Source organism: Carcharodon carcharias, chromosome 6, assembly GCF_017639515.1.
Source record: "Carcharodon carcharias isolate sCarCar2 chromosome 6, sCarCar2.pri, whole genome shotgun sequence".
NCBI lineage: Eukaryota > Metazoa > Chordata > Chondrichthyes > Lamniformes > Lamnidae > Carcharodon > Carcharodon carcharias.
Genome location: NC_054472.1, coordinates 18,005,337 through 18,023,443, shown reverse-complemented (window position 1 = coordinate 18,023,443; position 18,107 = coordinate 18,005,337). Strand labels below are relative to the sequence as shown.

General features: G+C 41.0%; 1 protein-coding gene across 2 annotated transcripts in view; it reads right to left on the bottom strand.

Moving 5' to 3' along the window:
- Nucleotides 1–2,766: 2,766 nt before the first annotated feature.
- The window catches only part of washc5 (WASH complex subunit 5), a 64,316-nt gene continuing 48,975 nt past the window's right edge, over nt 2,767–18,107 (bottom strand). For both annotated transcript variants that reach the window (XM_041190141.1, XM_041190142.1), the window contains 7 exons: nt 16,027–16,106; nt 13,262–13,365; nt 10,290–10,419; nt 8,125–8,221; nt 4,841–4,997; nt 4,502–4,589; nt 2,767–3,393 (listed from right to left, as the gene is read on the bottom strand). In XM_041190141.1, coding sequence (XP_041046075.1) covers nt 3,337–3,393; nt 4,502–4,589; nt 4,841–4,997; nt 8,125–8,221; nt 10,290–10,419; nt 13,262–13,365; nt 16,027–16,106 — 713 coding nt within the window. In that variant the 3' untranslated portion in view covers nt 2,767–3,336. The remainder of the gene's footprint in view (nt 3,394–4,501; nt 4,590–4,840; nt 4,998–8,124; nt 8,222–10,289; nt 10,420–13,261; nt 13,366–16,026; nt 16,107–18,107) is intronic.

The following is an 18,107-nucleotide window of genomic DNA, read 5'->3' as shown; positions in this document are numbered from 1 at the left end:
AGTATCACATAACAGGTTTCTCAGCAAACACTTTTTGGAAGTTCATGTACACCACGTCAACCATCTGTTGCCTCATAAAAAGACTCGATCCCTGTTTGGTAAACATGATTTGTCTTTAACAAACATGAGCTGGCTTTGCCTGATTAATCCACATTTGCAGGTGACTGTTAATTCCGATGATTGAGGATAGCCTAATGGAACAGTAATTGGCCACTTTGGATTTTGTGGAGATAGAACATACTTGGGCAATTTTCCACCTTGTTTGGTGGATGCCAGTGTTGTAGCTGTACTGGAACAGCTTAGTTGGAGTTGTAGATATAGTTCCAGAGCACAATTCTTTAGCACGCAACTGAGATGTTTTTAGGGCCCACAGCCGTTGCTGTTTCCACTGTGTTCGACCAATTTCTTGACATCACATGGAGTGAATTGAATTGACTGACATCTGTGACAGTGGTTGGATCATCCACTTAACGCTTTGGGCTGAAGATGTTTGTATATGCTACAGTTTTGTCTTTTACACTCACATGCTGGCCTCCTTCATCATTGAGATAATGTTCATGCAGTCTCCTCCTCCTGTCAATTGTTTAATCATTTTTATTCGTTCGTGGGATGTGGGCGTTGCTGGCTAGGCTGGCATTTATTGCCCATCCCTAATTGCCCTTGTTCAGAAGGCATTTAAGAGTCAACCACATTGCTACAGGTCTGGAGTCACATGTAGGCCAGACCAGGTAAGGAAGGCAGATTTCCTCCCCTAAAGGACATTAGTGAACCAGATGGGTTTTTACGACAATCGACAGAAGTCATCAGACTTTTAATTCCAGATTTTTATTGGGTTCAAACTTCACCATCTGCTGTGGTGGGATTCGAACCCCGGTCCCCAGACCCGGCCCTGGGTCTCTGGAATACCAGTCACAACCTTACGCAATTTCTCACCACTTCTTAGTTCACCACTTCCAGCACCTATCCTAATCCTTTTGGAACACCACTTCCCAAATTTTGCCAGTCTGAGCAGTTATCCTCAGTGCTTAAGGTTTTGTCTCCAGCCTAATATCCAGTCTGCTACCAGTCACAATTCTACAGGCTGACTTTAGTCATGGGTTTACAACTTACTATGCATTACCAAGGCCTTATTTTTATTTGAGTAAAGATGCGATTACTGTTCCTTTCATTGAAGGAAAGCAAGTTAGGTTAGTTAAGTTAGTCCATAGTACCCTGGATGTGTTCTATCCCACTTTTTAAATACAGGAGTTGCACTAGCTGTCCAGCAAACCTCTGGCACTATTCCCTTTTATGAACATTCATACGAATGTAACAGTGCCTCTGCTATCTCTTAATCAACTTCTTTGAATATGCTTGAATACATCCATCTGGATTGGGGATTTTACCTTCTTGAAGTTTGGTTAGTTCATTGTCTCCCCCTTTATATCTTAACTGTTATTAGAAGAGATCGATAAAGATTAGCATGCCCACCTTGTTCGACTGCCTGGTAAATATGGTTGCAAATTAGCTGTTCAATTTTTATGCCATTTCACTGGCATTGCCTGGAGTTTATCATTCATCATTAGTGACCCTATTCCTTTGTTATTGATTTTATTAATATTCATTGATAATTTAATTTCTTAGCTCTTGTGCTTTTCCAGTTTTTTTCCTTTTGTCATCCTGTCCATTGTTGTCCACGTACTCACCCTATGCCTTTTCCTTCAGATTCAATTTTGACTTTGTCTCTACTCATTCATGGTGTTTCATTGTTGGTTAGTGTAGTACTGATTCAGAGATACGGGTGGGGTGAAATGCTCTTGGCAAAAATCAGCAGCCAGCTCTACACCTCCCCCACTATTCTTGACATCAATAACCAATTTCACCCTCATGATTCAACATTATAAGCAGGCTTCAGCTCCACAAAAAGCTTGGGATAAACCTACCAGATAAAAATCGTATAATTTAAATCAATTCCTTCCTCTGATGAAATTTCCATCAGCAGAGGATCCCTTCTGACTTTCTTTGGACATTTATTTTGTCTTTTGAGTGCAGAACAGCAACAATGCTTAAAAGAAACTGTGCCAGCTATTAATCAAAAAGTTCCCAGGACATCCATAGCCTCACTACCTGTAATGGTCTCAATACGGCCTTACTGCAGCTACAGCAAAACATGCCTACTTTTATATCCCGTTTCCCTTGCAATAAATGTCAAGGGGACATTTGCCACCCTAATCACTTGCTGTAACTGCACACTAATTTTTTGTGATTCATGTTATCTGAAAAGGAAGAATGTGCAAGGTTACAGGGAGAAGGCAAGAGAATGGTACCAGGTGAGTTGCTTATTCAGAGATCCGGTGCAGACATGATGGGCAGAATGGCCTCCAGTGCTGTAACAATTCCGTGTTTCTGTGATCTAAAGCAGCAGGTTCAATACATGGAATATGTGCCCTGCAATCTTCTCTCTCATCTAATGTCAGAGAAACACAATATTAACTATTCGTAATCTATACTAGGATTTAAAAGTTATGTGGAATAGCAAAATAACTTTCTGAATAACTACATTTATTCCATGATAAATCCATTAAGGTCATATTCGAGACTGCCATTTACTTCCCAGCATCATGACCTCTGCCTGTGTGACCCATTTACCAGGGTGCAAATTAACAGGAATAATAAAGACAAAAACTCCTTAATGTGAAATTGCCATCAACTGAACATTGGTTGTGGGGCAGTATCCAATTTATACTACAATGTATCTTGGAAAACCAAGTTGCACACAACACAGCATAATTAGAAAGAACTTTTAATAGCTGTACAGTCAAAAATCATCTACATTTCTAGTGTAAAAATGTTTTGTTTGAAGGAGGGTCAATCTGTACCCTTCCTAAACAAGGCAATTCATTCAATTTTGTTTGAAGTTCCAGTTTTTAATAGAATACAAATTGTAATGTTTTAAACAAAAAACATTAATTTTGCATAATTTATGGCTCACTCAAATGCAATATATTACAGCCATGAAATCTTGTTTAATAATACTTCAAGTAATCATTTTTTTTTTCACAATTTACTTGAATCAGAATTTAGGTTATACATAACTTGGAGCTGTAAGGTTTTATTTAGAAAAAGAGGTTACAGCAGATAACGTTACCATCATTGCAAGTACAAAATGCGAATTCCTCTTGGTACTCGCACAATTTTCTTTCTCTGTAAAATTCTCAACAGGAGGAATTTCACCCTTTCCGTGTTTTAGTACTTCCCCAAGACAGACTTATTCGTGTTAACCAAAGATATTTCATGGGCATTAGTACACAATCTACTTCACTTCATTGCAGACTAGTATCTTCATCTCAGAAATCATTATAGAGTTGTCCTGAACTCATCAAAGATGAAACTAGGGACATGTGCTTCCACAATCTAGCAAGGAAGGAAAAATAATGTTGGTCAATTCTTTTTATGAACTGCTGTACATCAGCACCAATTTAAGCTGCCAGAATAATTAAGCAAGGACAACCTGGTCAGCAGCCTTCCACAACAGCACTTCCGAGATGTCTTCCCCCCACCCACCCATACTTGCGGACAGACCGGAGGTGTTCTGCAAAGCAGTCACCCAGTCTCAGTCCTCTACGTCAGCGAGACCAAACGCAGGCTGGGTGACCTCTTTGCAGAACATCTCCGGTCTGTCCGCAAGCATGACCCAGACCTTCCGGTCACTTGCCATTTCACCACACCACCCTGCTCCACGCCCACACCTCCGTCCTTGGCCTGCTGCAATGTTCCAGTGAAGCCCAATGCAAACTGGAGGAACAGCACCTCATCTTCCGATTAGGGACTTTACAGCCTTCTGGACTTAACATCGAGTTCAACAACTTCAGACCATGAACTCTCTCCTCCATCCTCACCCCTTTTTTTTAATCCCCCTTTCTTCTACATTCATTTTTACTTTTATCCACTAGTTTTATTTTTATTCATTTAACCCCCTTTTTTTTTTAAAATCCCATTTTCTATTTTTTTCCCCCCCCCATCCCCTACAGGGTCATCTGTCACTAGTTCCATGTTGTTCTTTCACGCAATGCTGTCCTTGTTCTGCTTTTATCACATTCTGCTTTCTTACCTTTACACCACCATTAACACCTTTTTTAGCACTAACCACTGCAATTAACCTTTGTCCTTTAGTTCATGACATCTTTGTCAATCCCTCCTTTGTCCCCACCTATCACTGGCCTTCTATCCAGCTCCACCTGCCCCACCCCCCTTCAACAGTATACATTTCATCACATTTCCACTGCTCTTCAGCTCTGAAGAAGAGTCATACGGACTCAAAATGTTAACTTTGCTTTTCTCTCTGCACAGATGCTGTCAGACTTGTTGAGTTTTTCCAGCATTTTCTGTTTTGAGTAGACTTGACCTATATTCCCTAGAATGCTTCTGGAATTCTATAACTGAAGGACCATTATCTTAATCCTGGGTAGCGCAACTCCTTCCTGATGGATTGCAATATTCATGTTAATGAACATTTCTCTACCTTTCTGGATAACTTTGCGTAATAAACATAATTTTCCAAGAACATCAAGGCAGCCACAGCATCTGCAGGCATTTCTGGGATTTTCTGACTACATAAGCAAAAGAAAAAAAAATGTAGCATTGAGTTAAAAAGTTTGTAAATCATCACATTTAAAATATCATTGCAATAAAATGCAGAACTGTCAGCGTGAGGCTGAACTTTGCAAACTAATTCTGTTTTGATTTCTGTAGTGGGAAATCAGAATTTTAACCATTTAACTATTTTGTGAAACAGTTCAGTGAGTAAAGTGAGCCAGCGCTGGGCCTTCCCCCAGCCCAAAGACAAGGTGATAATCCTTACCTGGTAGTGCACTGCTCCACTGTGGAACGAACAAACTGGCCAATTAAGGCAAGAAAATGTTCCATGTAACGCGAGTGGAACTGCTTGAGCAGGGTGACCAGTCCGACCACCAGAGGTGGCCAATCTATGGGATCCGTCGATTTTTTACACACCATTCCTGCATACAAATCAAAACACAATGCGATGGTCAGATGGTCCTAATGCTTTTACATGATAAATTATTTGAGGCTTGAAAACATGCTTTTTTTTTAAATCTTGCTCTCAGACACAAGACCAACAAACTCTCAGCACTATTTGCAGATACTAGAATCAAGACAATATGTGGACTTTTTTATTTTATTTACCATATTCTCTGGATTCCTGTCGAAAGCAATATAAACTCGAGTGTTTCTCAATTTTTAAATTAATTTCGTATCGTCTTTAATTTCATTACATATCATTCCCAGCTGCGGAAACAGGCAAGCTGACATACTCTCAGCTTTCGGACAATATTGTTTGGATTTGATTGCAAGATGTCTTTCAATCAGTTGGTCTCGTTTCTCTGGTAGTGCTGCAGATGAACTCATGCTAATCATCGGGGTTGCTATAGAAATTAAAATCAAACTCTGTGTATTTGGCTGAATTCTGTACTTCTTGTCAGCTGTGTTTACCATGGAGATTATACAAAACAAAATAAACAAATTATATCTTGGTAAAGATAATGCACTGCAGACTTGAGTAGCCATCCTCTGGAGTAAGAGAAAACTTGATTGAAACCTATAAGATCCTGAGGGGTCTTGACAAGGTGGATGTGGAGAGGATGTTTCCTCTTGTGGGAGAATCTAGAACTAGGGGTCACTGTTTAAAAATAAGGGGTTGTCCATTTAAGACAGAGCTGAGGAGAATTTTTTTCTCCCAGAGGGTCATGAGTCTTTGGAACTCTCTTCCTCAAAAGGCGGTGGAAGCAGAGTCTTTGAATATTTTTAAGGCGGAGGTAGATAGATTTCTGAGAAGCAACAGGGTGAAAGGTTATCAGGGGTATGTGGGAATGCGAAGTTGAGGTTACAATCAGATCAGCCTTGATCTCACTGAATGGCAGAGCAGGCTTGAAGGGCCAAGTGGTCCAGTCCTGATATAAGGTGAATGGGGCAGGGGTGGGTGTATATTCACTTTACCAAATACAGTTAAGAGCAGTAGGCCAATCGGCCCCTCAAGCCTGCTCTGACATTCAGTTAAGATCATGGTTGATCTGCTTGTGGCCTTAGCTCCATTTACTTCCTTGCCCCCCAAACCCCTGACTCCCTTAATCAAAAATCTGTCTAACTCAGCCTTGCATATATTCAATTACCCAGCCTCCACTGCTCTCTGATAGTTATAGATTTCTCCAGGAGGGAAAACATCCTCTCAGTCAAGCCCCCTCAGAATCTTAAATGTTTCAACTGATTGAAACAGTTGATTTACATGCACCACGAGGTACAGAAGTTATTCGGAATAGCAGCAAGAATCCCGATATTTAAATGACAGAGAGTAACCCCACATTCAGTATTCATCACATTCGCACAAACATAAGCAGTGACAAGTATACAGGGGCTTGTTTGTTACGATTTCTCGTCATTTGTATGCCACTTTATTTGTTGCTTAACTTCATTAGTTCCACACCAGGATGCTGTAACATCAGTAACATCACAGAATTGTTACAGTGCAGGAGGAGACCACGTGGCCCATTGTGTCTGCACCGGCTCTCCGAATGAGCAACTCACCTAGTACCATTAACCTGCCTTCTCCCCGTAATCCTGCACTCTCCCTTTTCAGAATAACAGTCTAATTCCCTTTTGAATACTTCCATTGAACCTGCCTCCACCAAACTCTCAGGCAGTGCATTCCAGACCCTAACCACTTGCTGCGTTTAAAAACATTTTTCCTCGTATCACTTCTGCTTCTTTTACCTGCTTTACTAATTGTTCATATGTGGACCTGAAAGTGAACAACCTTCAAGCTTTCACATTGGAGGTTGCACAGAAGAATCTTGGTCCAAACAGGAAGTTGCTCCTGTAACAATCCTTGGCAGTTCAGGAGTTAGCAGGGAGGGGCTACAAAATTTTAGCTCCCAAATCATTTTTAGCATCATGGTCATGCCCAACACTGACTCAACAACATCGCACAACAATCAAATATTTGCAATAAGAGGCACAAAGAAGGCAGTAGTACCTTTTTCTGTAACTGGAAGCAAATATATGAATCAATCATTGTATAACGAACAATTGTAAGCCTGCACCTGTCTCCACCTTCACATTAGTTATGGCACTAAACTGTGATACGGATTAAAACAAAACTCACTTTAGGCATTGCTTTTTACTACTACTTTTCAACTGTAGTTTCATAGATTATTTTACATTGGCCAAACCTGCGGGGGAAAAAATGTACAGATTTTCATACTTGGGACCAGGTAGTACCAGAACGCCGTTAGGAAATTCTTATGACTGTCTACAACCAATTGTGCGTGCCTCTCTCTCTCCCCCCAGTATTTTTTTTTGAATATTACGTTGATCTTGAATCTTTAATTCTATTTTCCTAATTTTATAATATCTGTGGACCATGCAGCTACCCTGGTAGAATTATTTCTGAAGCCAGAATTTCAGAGGTCTGAAAGAGGCGCCTCCCAATTGTTGATTGTTGACTTGTTTTTCCTGTGGCAATCTGATTTTCAACTTTGGGCGTCCTCACAGCAAGTAATTGGGATTCAAAATTCAGTGGAATGGAGGATCTAACTTGCACGCTACCACTTTCTGTTTGGAAGGGGAAATTTGAGCAGTAGAGGCAGCAAGCAGAAGAGTGAGATTAGACAGGTTGTCTTATGCGGGATTAAACACAGGCAGTGTCTTCAACAGGCCACATTCCCTGTTTCTGTGCTGTGACATTCCGACTGTATGAGATTGGCCATAAGCTTCAAACGCCAACCCCATCTGTCCCCAGAGAGGAGAAATGAGAATTCTCAGCCAAGCCACAAGATGGAGCACTGTCTATCATCTGGGGGAAAAAACTATACCTGGCATTCCAAAAGCCTTCCCCTGAAAAACATAAAGCAGCAGCAGATCAATCATACCAAGGCCGAATCACCCACACATCTGAAGGAGATGACAGAAGAGAACTAAAAGGAGTAAATTAGAGAAGGGACAAGTGATTGACAGTTAAAATTAGTAATCAAAAGCATCTGGTTCTCATTGGTGAAAAGATTTCAAAACACAGATACCAAATCTATTTTGTGCATTTTATAAAATGTGCAGCAATTTTGCAGACTGCGTTACCTTGGTTCTTAACATATTGCACTTTTGGCAGCTGAGAGATCAGGAACAGAAAGTTCACCACGGGAAAATATGGCAGCCTCTTTGTGGTAATGTAAATCTAGAAATAAAAAAAGGGTCAGTAAAAACACAACTCATCTCAACAAGGGCAAGAGTGAGGTCTCATGTGACAATTTTTCCCACTTAAAGATGTGCTAATTCTAATCATAATGATATACGACCAGCCAGGGCTTGAAAGTTCAAATCTCACTGTGGTAAATTGTGAGTGGCATTAGAAAAGGTTGTAAAAATCCAGCTGGTTCACTAATGCTCTTCAGTGAAGGGACTGAACAGCACTATCTACATATACAAATGATTCTAATCCAGAGTGACCAACCCAGCTGGGATTTTACAGGTTTGTCCTGTAATGGACATTACTATCCCGTGTCGGAGATTGAAGCTTTCCTGGATGCTGTTTATCACATATTACAGGTATCTAAATTTCCCGCACGTGTAGTATGCATACACTTGTTTGAATTGATCCCAGCTGCCTGATTGGATAGGTTTGCAATGCCAGCACCCCAACACCCAACCGCCCCCACCACCCCCCCCCCCCCCAACAAATTCGGCAACAACCCCTACCTGCTCGTACAGTCCCACACACTGAAGTGTCCCTTAACTTTCTCCCCCAAAAAGAGTTGGTCACCCCGTTCCGATCCCACATCTTGTGTGCAATGCCGCCCCCCACCCCCCCAGGGCAACTCATCAGTGTCATGCACATTCCAAAGAACACACTAACAAAACATTCATGCTCGTTCTGTTTAGTTGTACTTATTGCGAAGCTCAATATTTTACACTGAACTATTCATTTCACTCTCCAAAATGGGATGATGGAATATGTTCTCGCTCCGCCAACTGCAAGGCTCCTAAGCAAAATCTGTTTGAGTTGCAGCCTAATTCTAAGTGGTTGTGGGGGAACCACAGCAAAGAAACTGCTGTAATTAGGCAAAAATTAGCCTCAAGTTGACTATCTCAGGAAGAGAGGCTATAAGCAGAACCGATGTGGTGAATGGATATGTTACATGTTACTCATGATATCTTGGGACCGAGGAAAGGAAGATTTATTCTGCAACAAAACCTGGCCACACCTGACTTCACTTACTTGATGCAGAAAATGGCTGCATCTTAATTACTCAGCTTCAACTTGTCAGGCACAAAATTAGAGACGGCTTGTAAAAATATCTTATGTGCTTCTGGCCTTAAAGGAGGCTTAAGTCATGAATTGTATTGGAACACTACCATTACCTACAGCTTTAACTTTAAGCCTTGATATAAAATGACATATGAATTAATAGCTTCAAGCTACTCCCATCTTCGTTGCTGGCTGGACCATTGTGTAAGAGCTGATCGACCTGCATTGGTGAGTAAATGTGCTGTGGTACTGAACTATGTTGACAAGGAAGATCCCAGATTTAAACTTCTGGTCTACAATAAGTAACCCAATGTCAGCTGGGACAATAACGGAGGTTCACATCTGGTTTCCAAGTACTCAAATCAGAGGAGAAAAGTAATAGCCATGGATTCAAGTTCACCATCAGCGAACCTTGAGGGAGGGAGTGCGTACACAACTAGATCTCACAGCCGGAATGTCCCACAGTGGAACAGTTTGCTGGAATTCACTCTTCAGGTTTAGTTAGAAGAATGGTTAATTGGCTGAGATACCCCACTGGTGTACCTGGACTCTAGCGTGAGTTACCAACTAGAGGGCAGAAAGTGGTGGGGCGATGGGTCGGGGGTGGAATAGCTGAAGGGGAGAAAAAAATACAGAGCAGCATCACAAATTGGCATGGATGAAAAAAATCCATGAAACCAATTGTCAGCAACATGCAAGGAAATGCTTAAATGCATGAATGAGTGAAATTCCATGCAGTAAAATCAGAACGGCTAACATTTCTAAAAGGTTTTAAACAAAATAAGTAAGCCTACCCCAGAAACTCAATACATCACACAGTACATTACTGACGACCCAACTGTACTGACTAAACGAGAGAGGCTAAGAGTTGAGGCTAGAACCTGCACTCATGAAGCCCATTTAGAGTGAGTATTCTAATGTTCCATCAAGCAGCTTAGGTTGAATGTTGCATGGTTATTCAGAGACTATCTAAAGTATTCCCTCCTCCTAAACTTACCTTGCTAAGGGGGTTGTGAATGCCAGCAGCCTCCATGTAAGCTGTGATTTCATAAAGCAGCGTGTTATCATCTTTAGGGTATGGTAATGTAGGATCCTGATAATGTGCTTCAACATCAGCTAACAGGGATCTAAAGAGAAAACACAATCCTGTACGTTATAGAAGGATTCCAAAAATTTACAATTTCTATTGAAAGTACATGTAATTCATACTGTTTTCCTTTCAGATACATAGTTAAATCAAACTCACTTCTGTCTGTTCAAGTTGACATAAAATGGCGCTATTCAAACATGAACAGGGAATTCTCCCAATCAGCTGGTCAACTTTCATCCCTCTAACAAGCCACCAAAATGGATTAATTCGTTATATATCTCACTGCTGTTTGTGGGACCTTCCTGTGAACAAATTGGTTGTATTTGCCTATGAGAAGAGATTACACTAACAAGGGTTGTATTCCCTAGAATTTAGAAGTTAGGGAAGTTTTTATTTAAGCTTTCGAGGTATTAAGGGGAACAGATAGGGGACAGGGTGAGAAACTATTTGGACAGTCTAAGACAAGGGGGCATAGTCTAAAAGAAAGACTTGCATTTATATCGAGCTTTTCACAACCACAAGGCATCTCAAAGCACTTTACAGCCAATTAAGTACTTTTCGAAGTGTAGTCACTGTTGTAATGTAGGAAATGCAGCAGCTAATTTGTGCACAACAAACTCTCAGAAACAGAAATGGAATAATGATCAGATAATCTGTTTTTGTGATGTTGATTGAGGGATAAATGTTGGCCAGGCAACCAGAGACAACCCCCCCCCCCGTTCTTCTTCAAAATGGTGCATTGGGATCTTTCACATCTACCCGAGCAAGCAGATGGGGCCTTGGTTTAACAGCTCATCAGAAAGACAGCAGTTTCAATATTACAGTACTCCCTCAGTGCTGCATTGGAGTGTCAGCCATGATTTCTGCGCTCAAGTCCTGGAGTGGACTTGAACTTGGAGGTGAGATTGCTACCAACTGAATCACGACTGACACCTAATTAGACCCAGACCTTTCAGGATTGAAATTCAGAAACATTTATATGAACAAAGGGTGGCAGAAATTTGAACTCTCTTACGCAAACAACAATTGGTGGTAGATCATTACATCTGTTAGGAGATAGAGATAGATTAACTAAGTTATATTGGTATTTGTGGGATTAGGAATGAGTTTTAGCTTTAATGTTTAAGTTTGATTTATGTTAAGAAAAGGTCAAGTTGAGTTTTAGTTTCACTTTAAAAGGTGCCTGCATTTCTAATGAGAGTTTACGACTGTAAGAGAAGTTAAACAAACACGAGTAGAAAAACTGGGCTGTTGCCTAGCAACAAGGGTCCAGAGAGGCAGGCCCCTCCCACAGACACACATACAGAAAAAATAAAGAAACAGCAGTTTTGAGTTCAGTTGAAGACAGCTGCCAGGCAGAAGCAACCTAGAAGGGGCAGATAGCCAGTCCAACCTAAAGTTGGTTGAAAGTAGCTGCCAGGGAGAGACAGGAGCAAAGGGTACAGATAGCCAGTCCCAAGCCAAAAAAGAAAGTCCCCAAGAATCCAGGGGAGTGGAACAGAAGAAAGTCCCAAGCAGACCTTCTAGTCATAGGAAGTAGAGGAATCCGGAAAAGGTCCTGTTAAGTGAAGTTAAGAGTGAGGGACAGAGAAAGGCTCCACGCTTAAGGCTCTAAGCTGCAGGAAGCAGAGTCAAAGCAATATAAAGGCTTGTGAGAAGACAGAAGGTCCAAAGAGACAGCTGAAGGTCTGTAACTATTTGCTATGGGCATGTGAAGCAGTGGTGTACTGTTGACGGCTGAGTCAGTGAGAGAGAGTACGTGGGAGAAAGCTTGAACGCATGAGGTGACCCAGGGAAGAATAACATCAGAAGGAGAGTTTGAAACCCTGGAGGTGAACCCTTGCGGAAGGCATCTGAGAGAAAGTATCAGTTTGGGAGAAGATTCCAAAGCAAGGTCTTGGAGAGTGGAGATTGGAAACTCTCGTGTGAACGACAGAGTTCAGTGAGACAAGTTGGCTCACGGTGTGACACATGTCTGGCAGAGGGGGTGGTGGTGGTGGAGTGAAGGGGGCAACTGAGGAGAGATCCAGAGCATCTATCTGGGTTGGCATCTGTCACTTGCTCCCAGAGTGTGGTGTGTCTGACCACAGGTCGCCTTACTTACTGTGTACTTATTGTGAACGTTACAGTATAAGATAGCTTTTGTAACTTGTGTTACCCTTACAAATCTGTATGTATCTGTAAAGGTATAGCTGTGGGTGAAGGAGTATTGTAATATAGTCCATCTTTTCATGTTAAATAAATATTTTATTCTTTTGTTACTAGTTCATTAACTGACTCTGGTGACTTTTCAGTAGCTACTCTCCATGTATCTAAACAAACAAATAAATGTTAGGATCTGTCAAGTTGGGTTCCACCCTGGGATCCGGCCTGCCCAGTTGTAACATCAGCTGAGATCATAACACATCATGCAAATTTTAAATCTAAGATTACAAGACTTTTATGAGACAAATATATTGAGGGATATAGGCAGGTATATGGAGTTAGGTCAGAGATCATTCAATGGTGGAACAGGCCAGAGGGGTTAAATGACCAACTCCTGTTCCTATGTTAACAGCAGGAAACACAATTCAAAAGCAATTCATTGGTTCTGAAATGCCTGCTTCAGACTAGCTCCATGGAACAAACGATCCCAGAACTCAGTGAAGGTAATCAAAAATCAAAATCCAAACATTGACCTTAGCGCCAAAAAGATAACTCAACTGCTCAATACCATGTGGTAATGGTAGCTAATCATACCAATCCGTGTTAGCAAGCATGACAGCCACTGAATGCTTCATGCACTATTCTCCAATGTAAGTTGGAAATAAGGGACTATGAAGTTCTGTGCTCCTATAAGCATTCGTGTTTGTTGTATACAGGTTGGCAAGTGTTCTTACTGGTTAAGATTTTCCAGTGCTGCTGCAAGGTGCTTTGAGTCAAACTTGCAGGAATAGCTCAATTCGTTGGCAATCTGCTGTCTTAATATCTGCATCTGTCCCACCTACACATTAAAAATAAGCAAGACAATAAAAATTAATCACATAAATTAAACAAATTAGATTAAGACAGGATTTAACTACTGGATAAGTATTCATAAATTTAGCAGTAAATATAACAGATAGGTTTAAACTTCTTCCAATCTAGTAACAATCAGGGTTTTTCATTCTTTCCATTTGCAATTCCACACGGTTTCAATTCACTGTTGGCAAATGCACTAATAAATCAGTCACTTTATGATGTGTAAACCAGACTTTAAAATATTTTACATTATAACCAGCTCATAGAGTTTAACTGTCCAAGTGAACAGGTTTTGAGTCGAGTTAAATATCAGGCCCCAAGTTAAACATTCAACATTGCAGAAAAGTACTTTAAAAAAATGTTTCCATGATTCACCATTCTGACCCCGCCACACAAACAAACTTCTCTAATTAACTGCACATAATGGTATACGAACACACGAATTAGGAGTAGGCCACTCGGCCCCTCAAGCCTGCTCTACCATTATAAAATCACGATTGATATGATTGTAACATCAACTTCACATTCCCGCCTATCCCTGATAACCTTTCAACCTCTTGCTTATCAAGAATCTATCTACCTCTGTCTTAAAAATATTCAAAGGTTCTGCTTCCCCCGCCTTTTGAGGAAGGGAGTTCCGAAAATAAGAGATAATAAAATAATAAATACTCCTCACCCAAGCCACACACACATACTGCACAGGAAGACATTGGGCTGGATTTCTTGATGCAGTGACAAAATTGGATTGATCTCTGGGACTGAGATGGCTCAAGGTTGTCCAAAGGACCCAGTGGCATATAAGTTCAGTGTTGTTACTTTAACAGCTAGTAACAACACATTGTTACCTACTGAGATAGGCTGCAAGCCTACATCTGACATAGCTCCCCAACAGCCTCAGTGGCTGAGGACCTGCAAGAACCTGTGCGGTAGGTAAAGTAGTGACTACGCTTCCAAAGTGCTTACAAACTCAACTCCTGGAAGCACTCCAGCAGGTTAGGTAGCATCTGTGGAGTGAAAAACAGACTGGCCTTTTGTCGTCCAGTTAAAACTCAGTTGCCCACTCCACAGATGCTGCTTGACCTGATTATTTTCAGCATTTTCTGTTCTTATTTCTGATTTCCAGCATCCGCAGCAATTTGCTTTTGCTCCAAAAATACTTAATTAGCTGCAAAGTGATTTGGAACATCTTAAGGTGATGAAAGTAGCTATGTATTGGAAACCAGCATTTCATGTGACAACTCACAATGGTCCTTCAAATTAACTTTGTTCATAATCCTCAACCTATCCACAATACAGGCAGATGGATTATCTTTTACTATCTCTCTATTTATAAACTTGATTTTTCTGCAACAAATTGCAAATATTGAAGGGACTAGGTGAAACTCCCCAAGTACAAGGTGCCCAGCCTCTGACCTGTATAGAGAAGGAAAACTTAAAAAAGATGAATGACAAAGGAAACTTCAAAATCCAGGTGTCTCGTTCTCTCCCAATAGGTGTAAGACAAACTGATTCATCAAAGCAATGAATGAATCAACACATTAAAAATGCACACCAGTTCTCTGCAACTTCACTTTACTTCCAAGGGCAGCTCTCAAAAAGAATCTATGTGATGTTTTTACATTTTACGAGATACACCAACCTTTCCTTTGTCAGAGAGAATGACCAAATGATCAGCTCCAAATTCTCTGGCCAAGCCTTTCTGGATGATGAAGGAGATTTACAAACCAGCACCTGAACAAGTTGGCTGCCATTTTTAAAAACAATCTACCTCCCGGCAGAAAGTTTAGCACCTTCATTAGCTTCGCCTGAGGCGGAATTCAGAAAGTCATCTTGAGGAGGAGTGCGAGATCGTAAACTCGCACCGTGTCAAAGCACCACACTGCTCCCTGACACTCATACTCCTAACAAAACAAGAACACTTTAAAAAATAAAAGCAAAATACTGCAGATGCTAGAAATCTAGAACAAAAACAAAAATACCTGGAAAAACTCAGCAGGTCTGACAACATCTGCGGAGAGGGATACAGTTGACGTTTCAAGTCCGTATGACTCTTCAACAGAACTAAGACATATAGAAATGAGATGAAATATAAGCTGGTAGAGTGAGGTGGGACAGGTAGAGCTCGATAGGGGGCCAGTGATAGGTGGAGGCCAAGAAAAGACTGCCAAAGATGTCACAGACAAAAGGACAAAGGGGTGTTGACTGTGGTGATATTATCTAAAGGATGTGCTAATGGGGACATTAAGGGTAGCAAGCAGTGGCAGATGGCCCTAGTGGGGGGTGCGGTGGGGGGAAAGGGATCGAAATGGGCTAAAAGGTGGAGATGAAACAATAGATTGGAATAAATTTTAAAATAGGAGGGAAAAGAAAATATATTTGTAAAAAAAATTATAAATTATTGGAAAAAGGGGGATTGAAAAGGGGATGGGGATGGAGGAGAGAGTTCATGATCTGAAATTGTTGAACTCAATATTCAGTCCGGAAGTCTGTAAAGTGCCTAGTCTGAAGATGAGGTGCTATTCCTCCAGTTTGCGTTGAGCTTCGAAATGTTTACTTACTGTAAAATGGAAGGTTCCAAAAGCACAAAACAAATTTCAGTAGGAAACCCAACATAAGCAATGATGTATGAATGCAAAGCGATTACCTTTAGAATGGAATCCTGGTAAGATGACCAGATCTTCTGGGTTTTCGCCACAGCAGCAGAATACACTTTGCTGGAATTCACTAATGTTCATGGGATGAAAAGTAAACTACAGTAAGGCATCCAAAAATGAATATTTGTGCATTATTTTTTTCCAAGTCCTTTTCTTCCACATTTATTGCATACTCTTATTATTTTTCCCCCGACAGAGACAGAATCACCATGGCCCCTCTCCACTCTGAAGCTGCAAGAAACCTGACTCACTGACTCTTTACCGAAGTATCCTGATGACTTCTATGAGGAACCAGCAAGAGAACAGATTTTATAGGGACCACTTGATGGAATCATTTTACTCCCGCAGTGTTTCTGCAAGATGCATGCATGGTGAGTAGTGTTACCATTCAAATCATCTCCAAACACTCACTGTAAAAGGCATTTTCCACAAACAGTCTCACACATTCTTCGATCCAAAAGTCACATGCAATCAATGGGACGTAGCGCATCTCAAGTGTTTTTCTGCAGAATTATACCAGATGCAATGTGGTCAGCAACTGGATGGCTTAATTTAAGATCACCAGCAAAAAAACACAAGGATTGGGAGAAACTGTTGTGCACCATAGTTTTGCTATGATTATGGAATGACCTAGCAGAAACAATGGTAAAAGTAAATTCAACAATAGCTTTTAAAATGGATAAATACTGGATAAAGAAACATTTAATGGGTGAAAGGCAACAAGTGTAGCACTAAGTTAATAGCTCTTTGAGGAAGCCTCAATGGTCTGGAGGGTTTTTTTCGATGTATCTGGATTTCTTCAGAGCCCAGTATTTATCACAAAGAAGCAGGCTGATTGGCCCAACTGGTCTATTTGGTGTTTATGCTCCACACAATTTCTCCTCACACTCAACTTCTCACCCATCAATATATCCTTCTATCCCTTTTTCCATCATCTAGCCTTCCCTTAAATGTATCAATGTTATTCACCTTAACCACTCCACATGGTTGCATGTTATAACCACACCCTGAAGAAGTTTGTCCTGAATTCTTAGCAATAATCTTATCTGCTCGACATGTCTACCCGATCAAACCAATTTATAATCTTTTCTATCGGGCCAACTATCAGCCTTCCCTTTTCTAAAGAAAGCAATCTCAGCTCAGAAAACAACTGTTTTTAACCTTTATATTTAAATGTTTTTGTGAATCCAATGCAAGAAGTCATCGTATGATTCACAATCCTTTAAAATTCTTGTGATGGCATTGAAGTATACGCCTTTATATTCAAGAAGTTCATCGAATTTTAGGTGATCTGATGGTAAAGCTGGTCTAAATGAACTCAAGAAATGGCCAACATTGATTGTATCACAGCCTGTGGGGCCCCAGGATACAGGACTGTGAATGAAAACAGTTCAAAGACACATTGGGGTGGCAGGAATGTAGAAATGCATGAGTGTGTATGAATCCAATACCCTCATATGTACAGGCTTCACTTTCTATTACTTGTGTGTTTGGAAAGTAAAAAGTAACTAAATTTCAAACCAACAGGCTTTTGGGCTTCTACAAATATATGTATTTTTTTTTTATTCATTCACAGGATGTTGGCTTTGCTGGCTGGCCCAGCATTTATTGCCCATCCCTAGTTGCCCTTGAGAAGGTGGTGCTGAGCTGCCTTCTTGAACCACTGCAGTCCATGTGGTGTAGGTACACCCACAGTGCTATTAGGAAGGGTGTTCCAGGATTTTAACCCAGCGATAGTGACGCAATGGCGATATATTTCCAAGTCAGGGTGGTGGGTGACTTGGAGGGGAACTTCCAGGTGGTGGTGTTCCCATCTATCTGCTGCCCCTGTCCTTCTATGTGGTAGGGGTCATGGGTTTGGAAGATGCTGTCTAAGGAACCTTAGTGAATTCCTGCAGTGCATCTTGTAGATGGTACACTCTGCTGCTACTCGGCACTTCTGGCTGAAGATTGTTGCGAATGCTTCGGCCTTATCTTTTGCACTGCTGTGCTGGGCTCCTCCATCATTGAGGATGGGGATATTTGTGGAGCCACCTCCTTCAGTGAGTTGTTTAATCGTCCACCACCATTC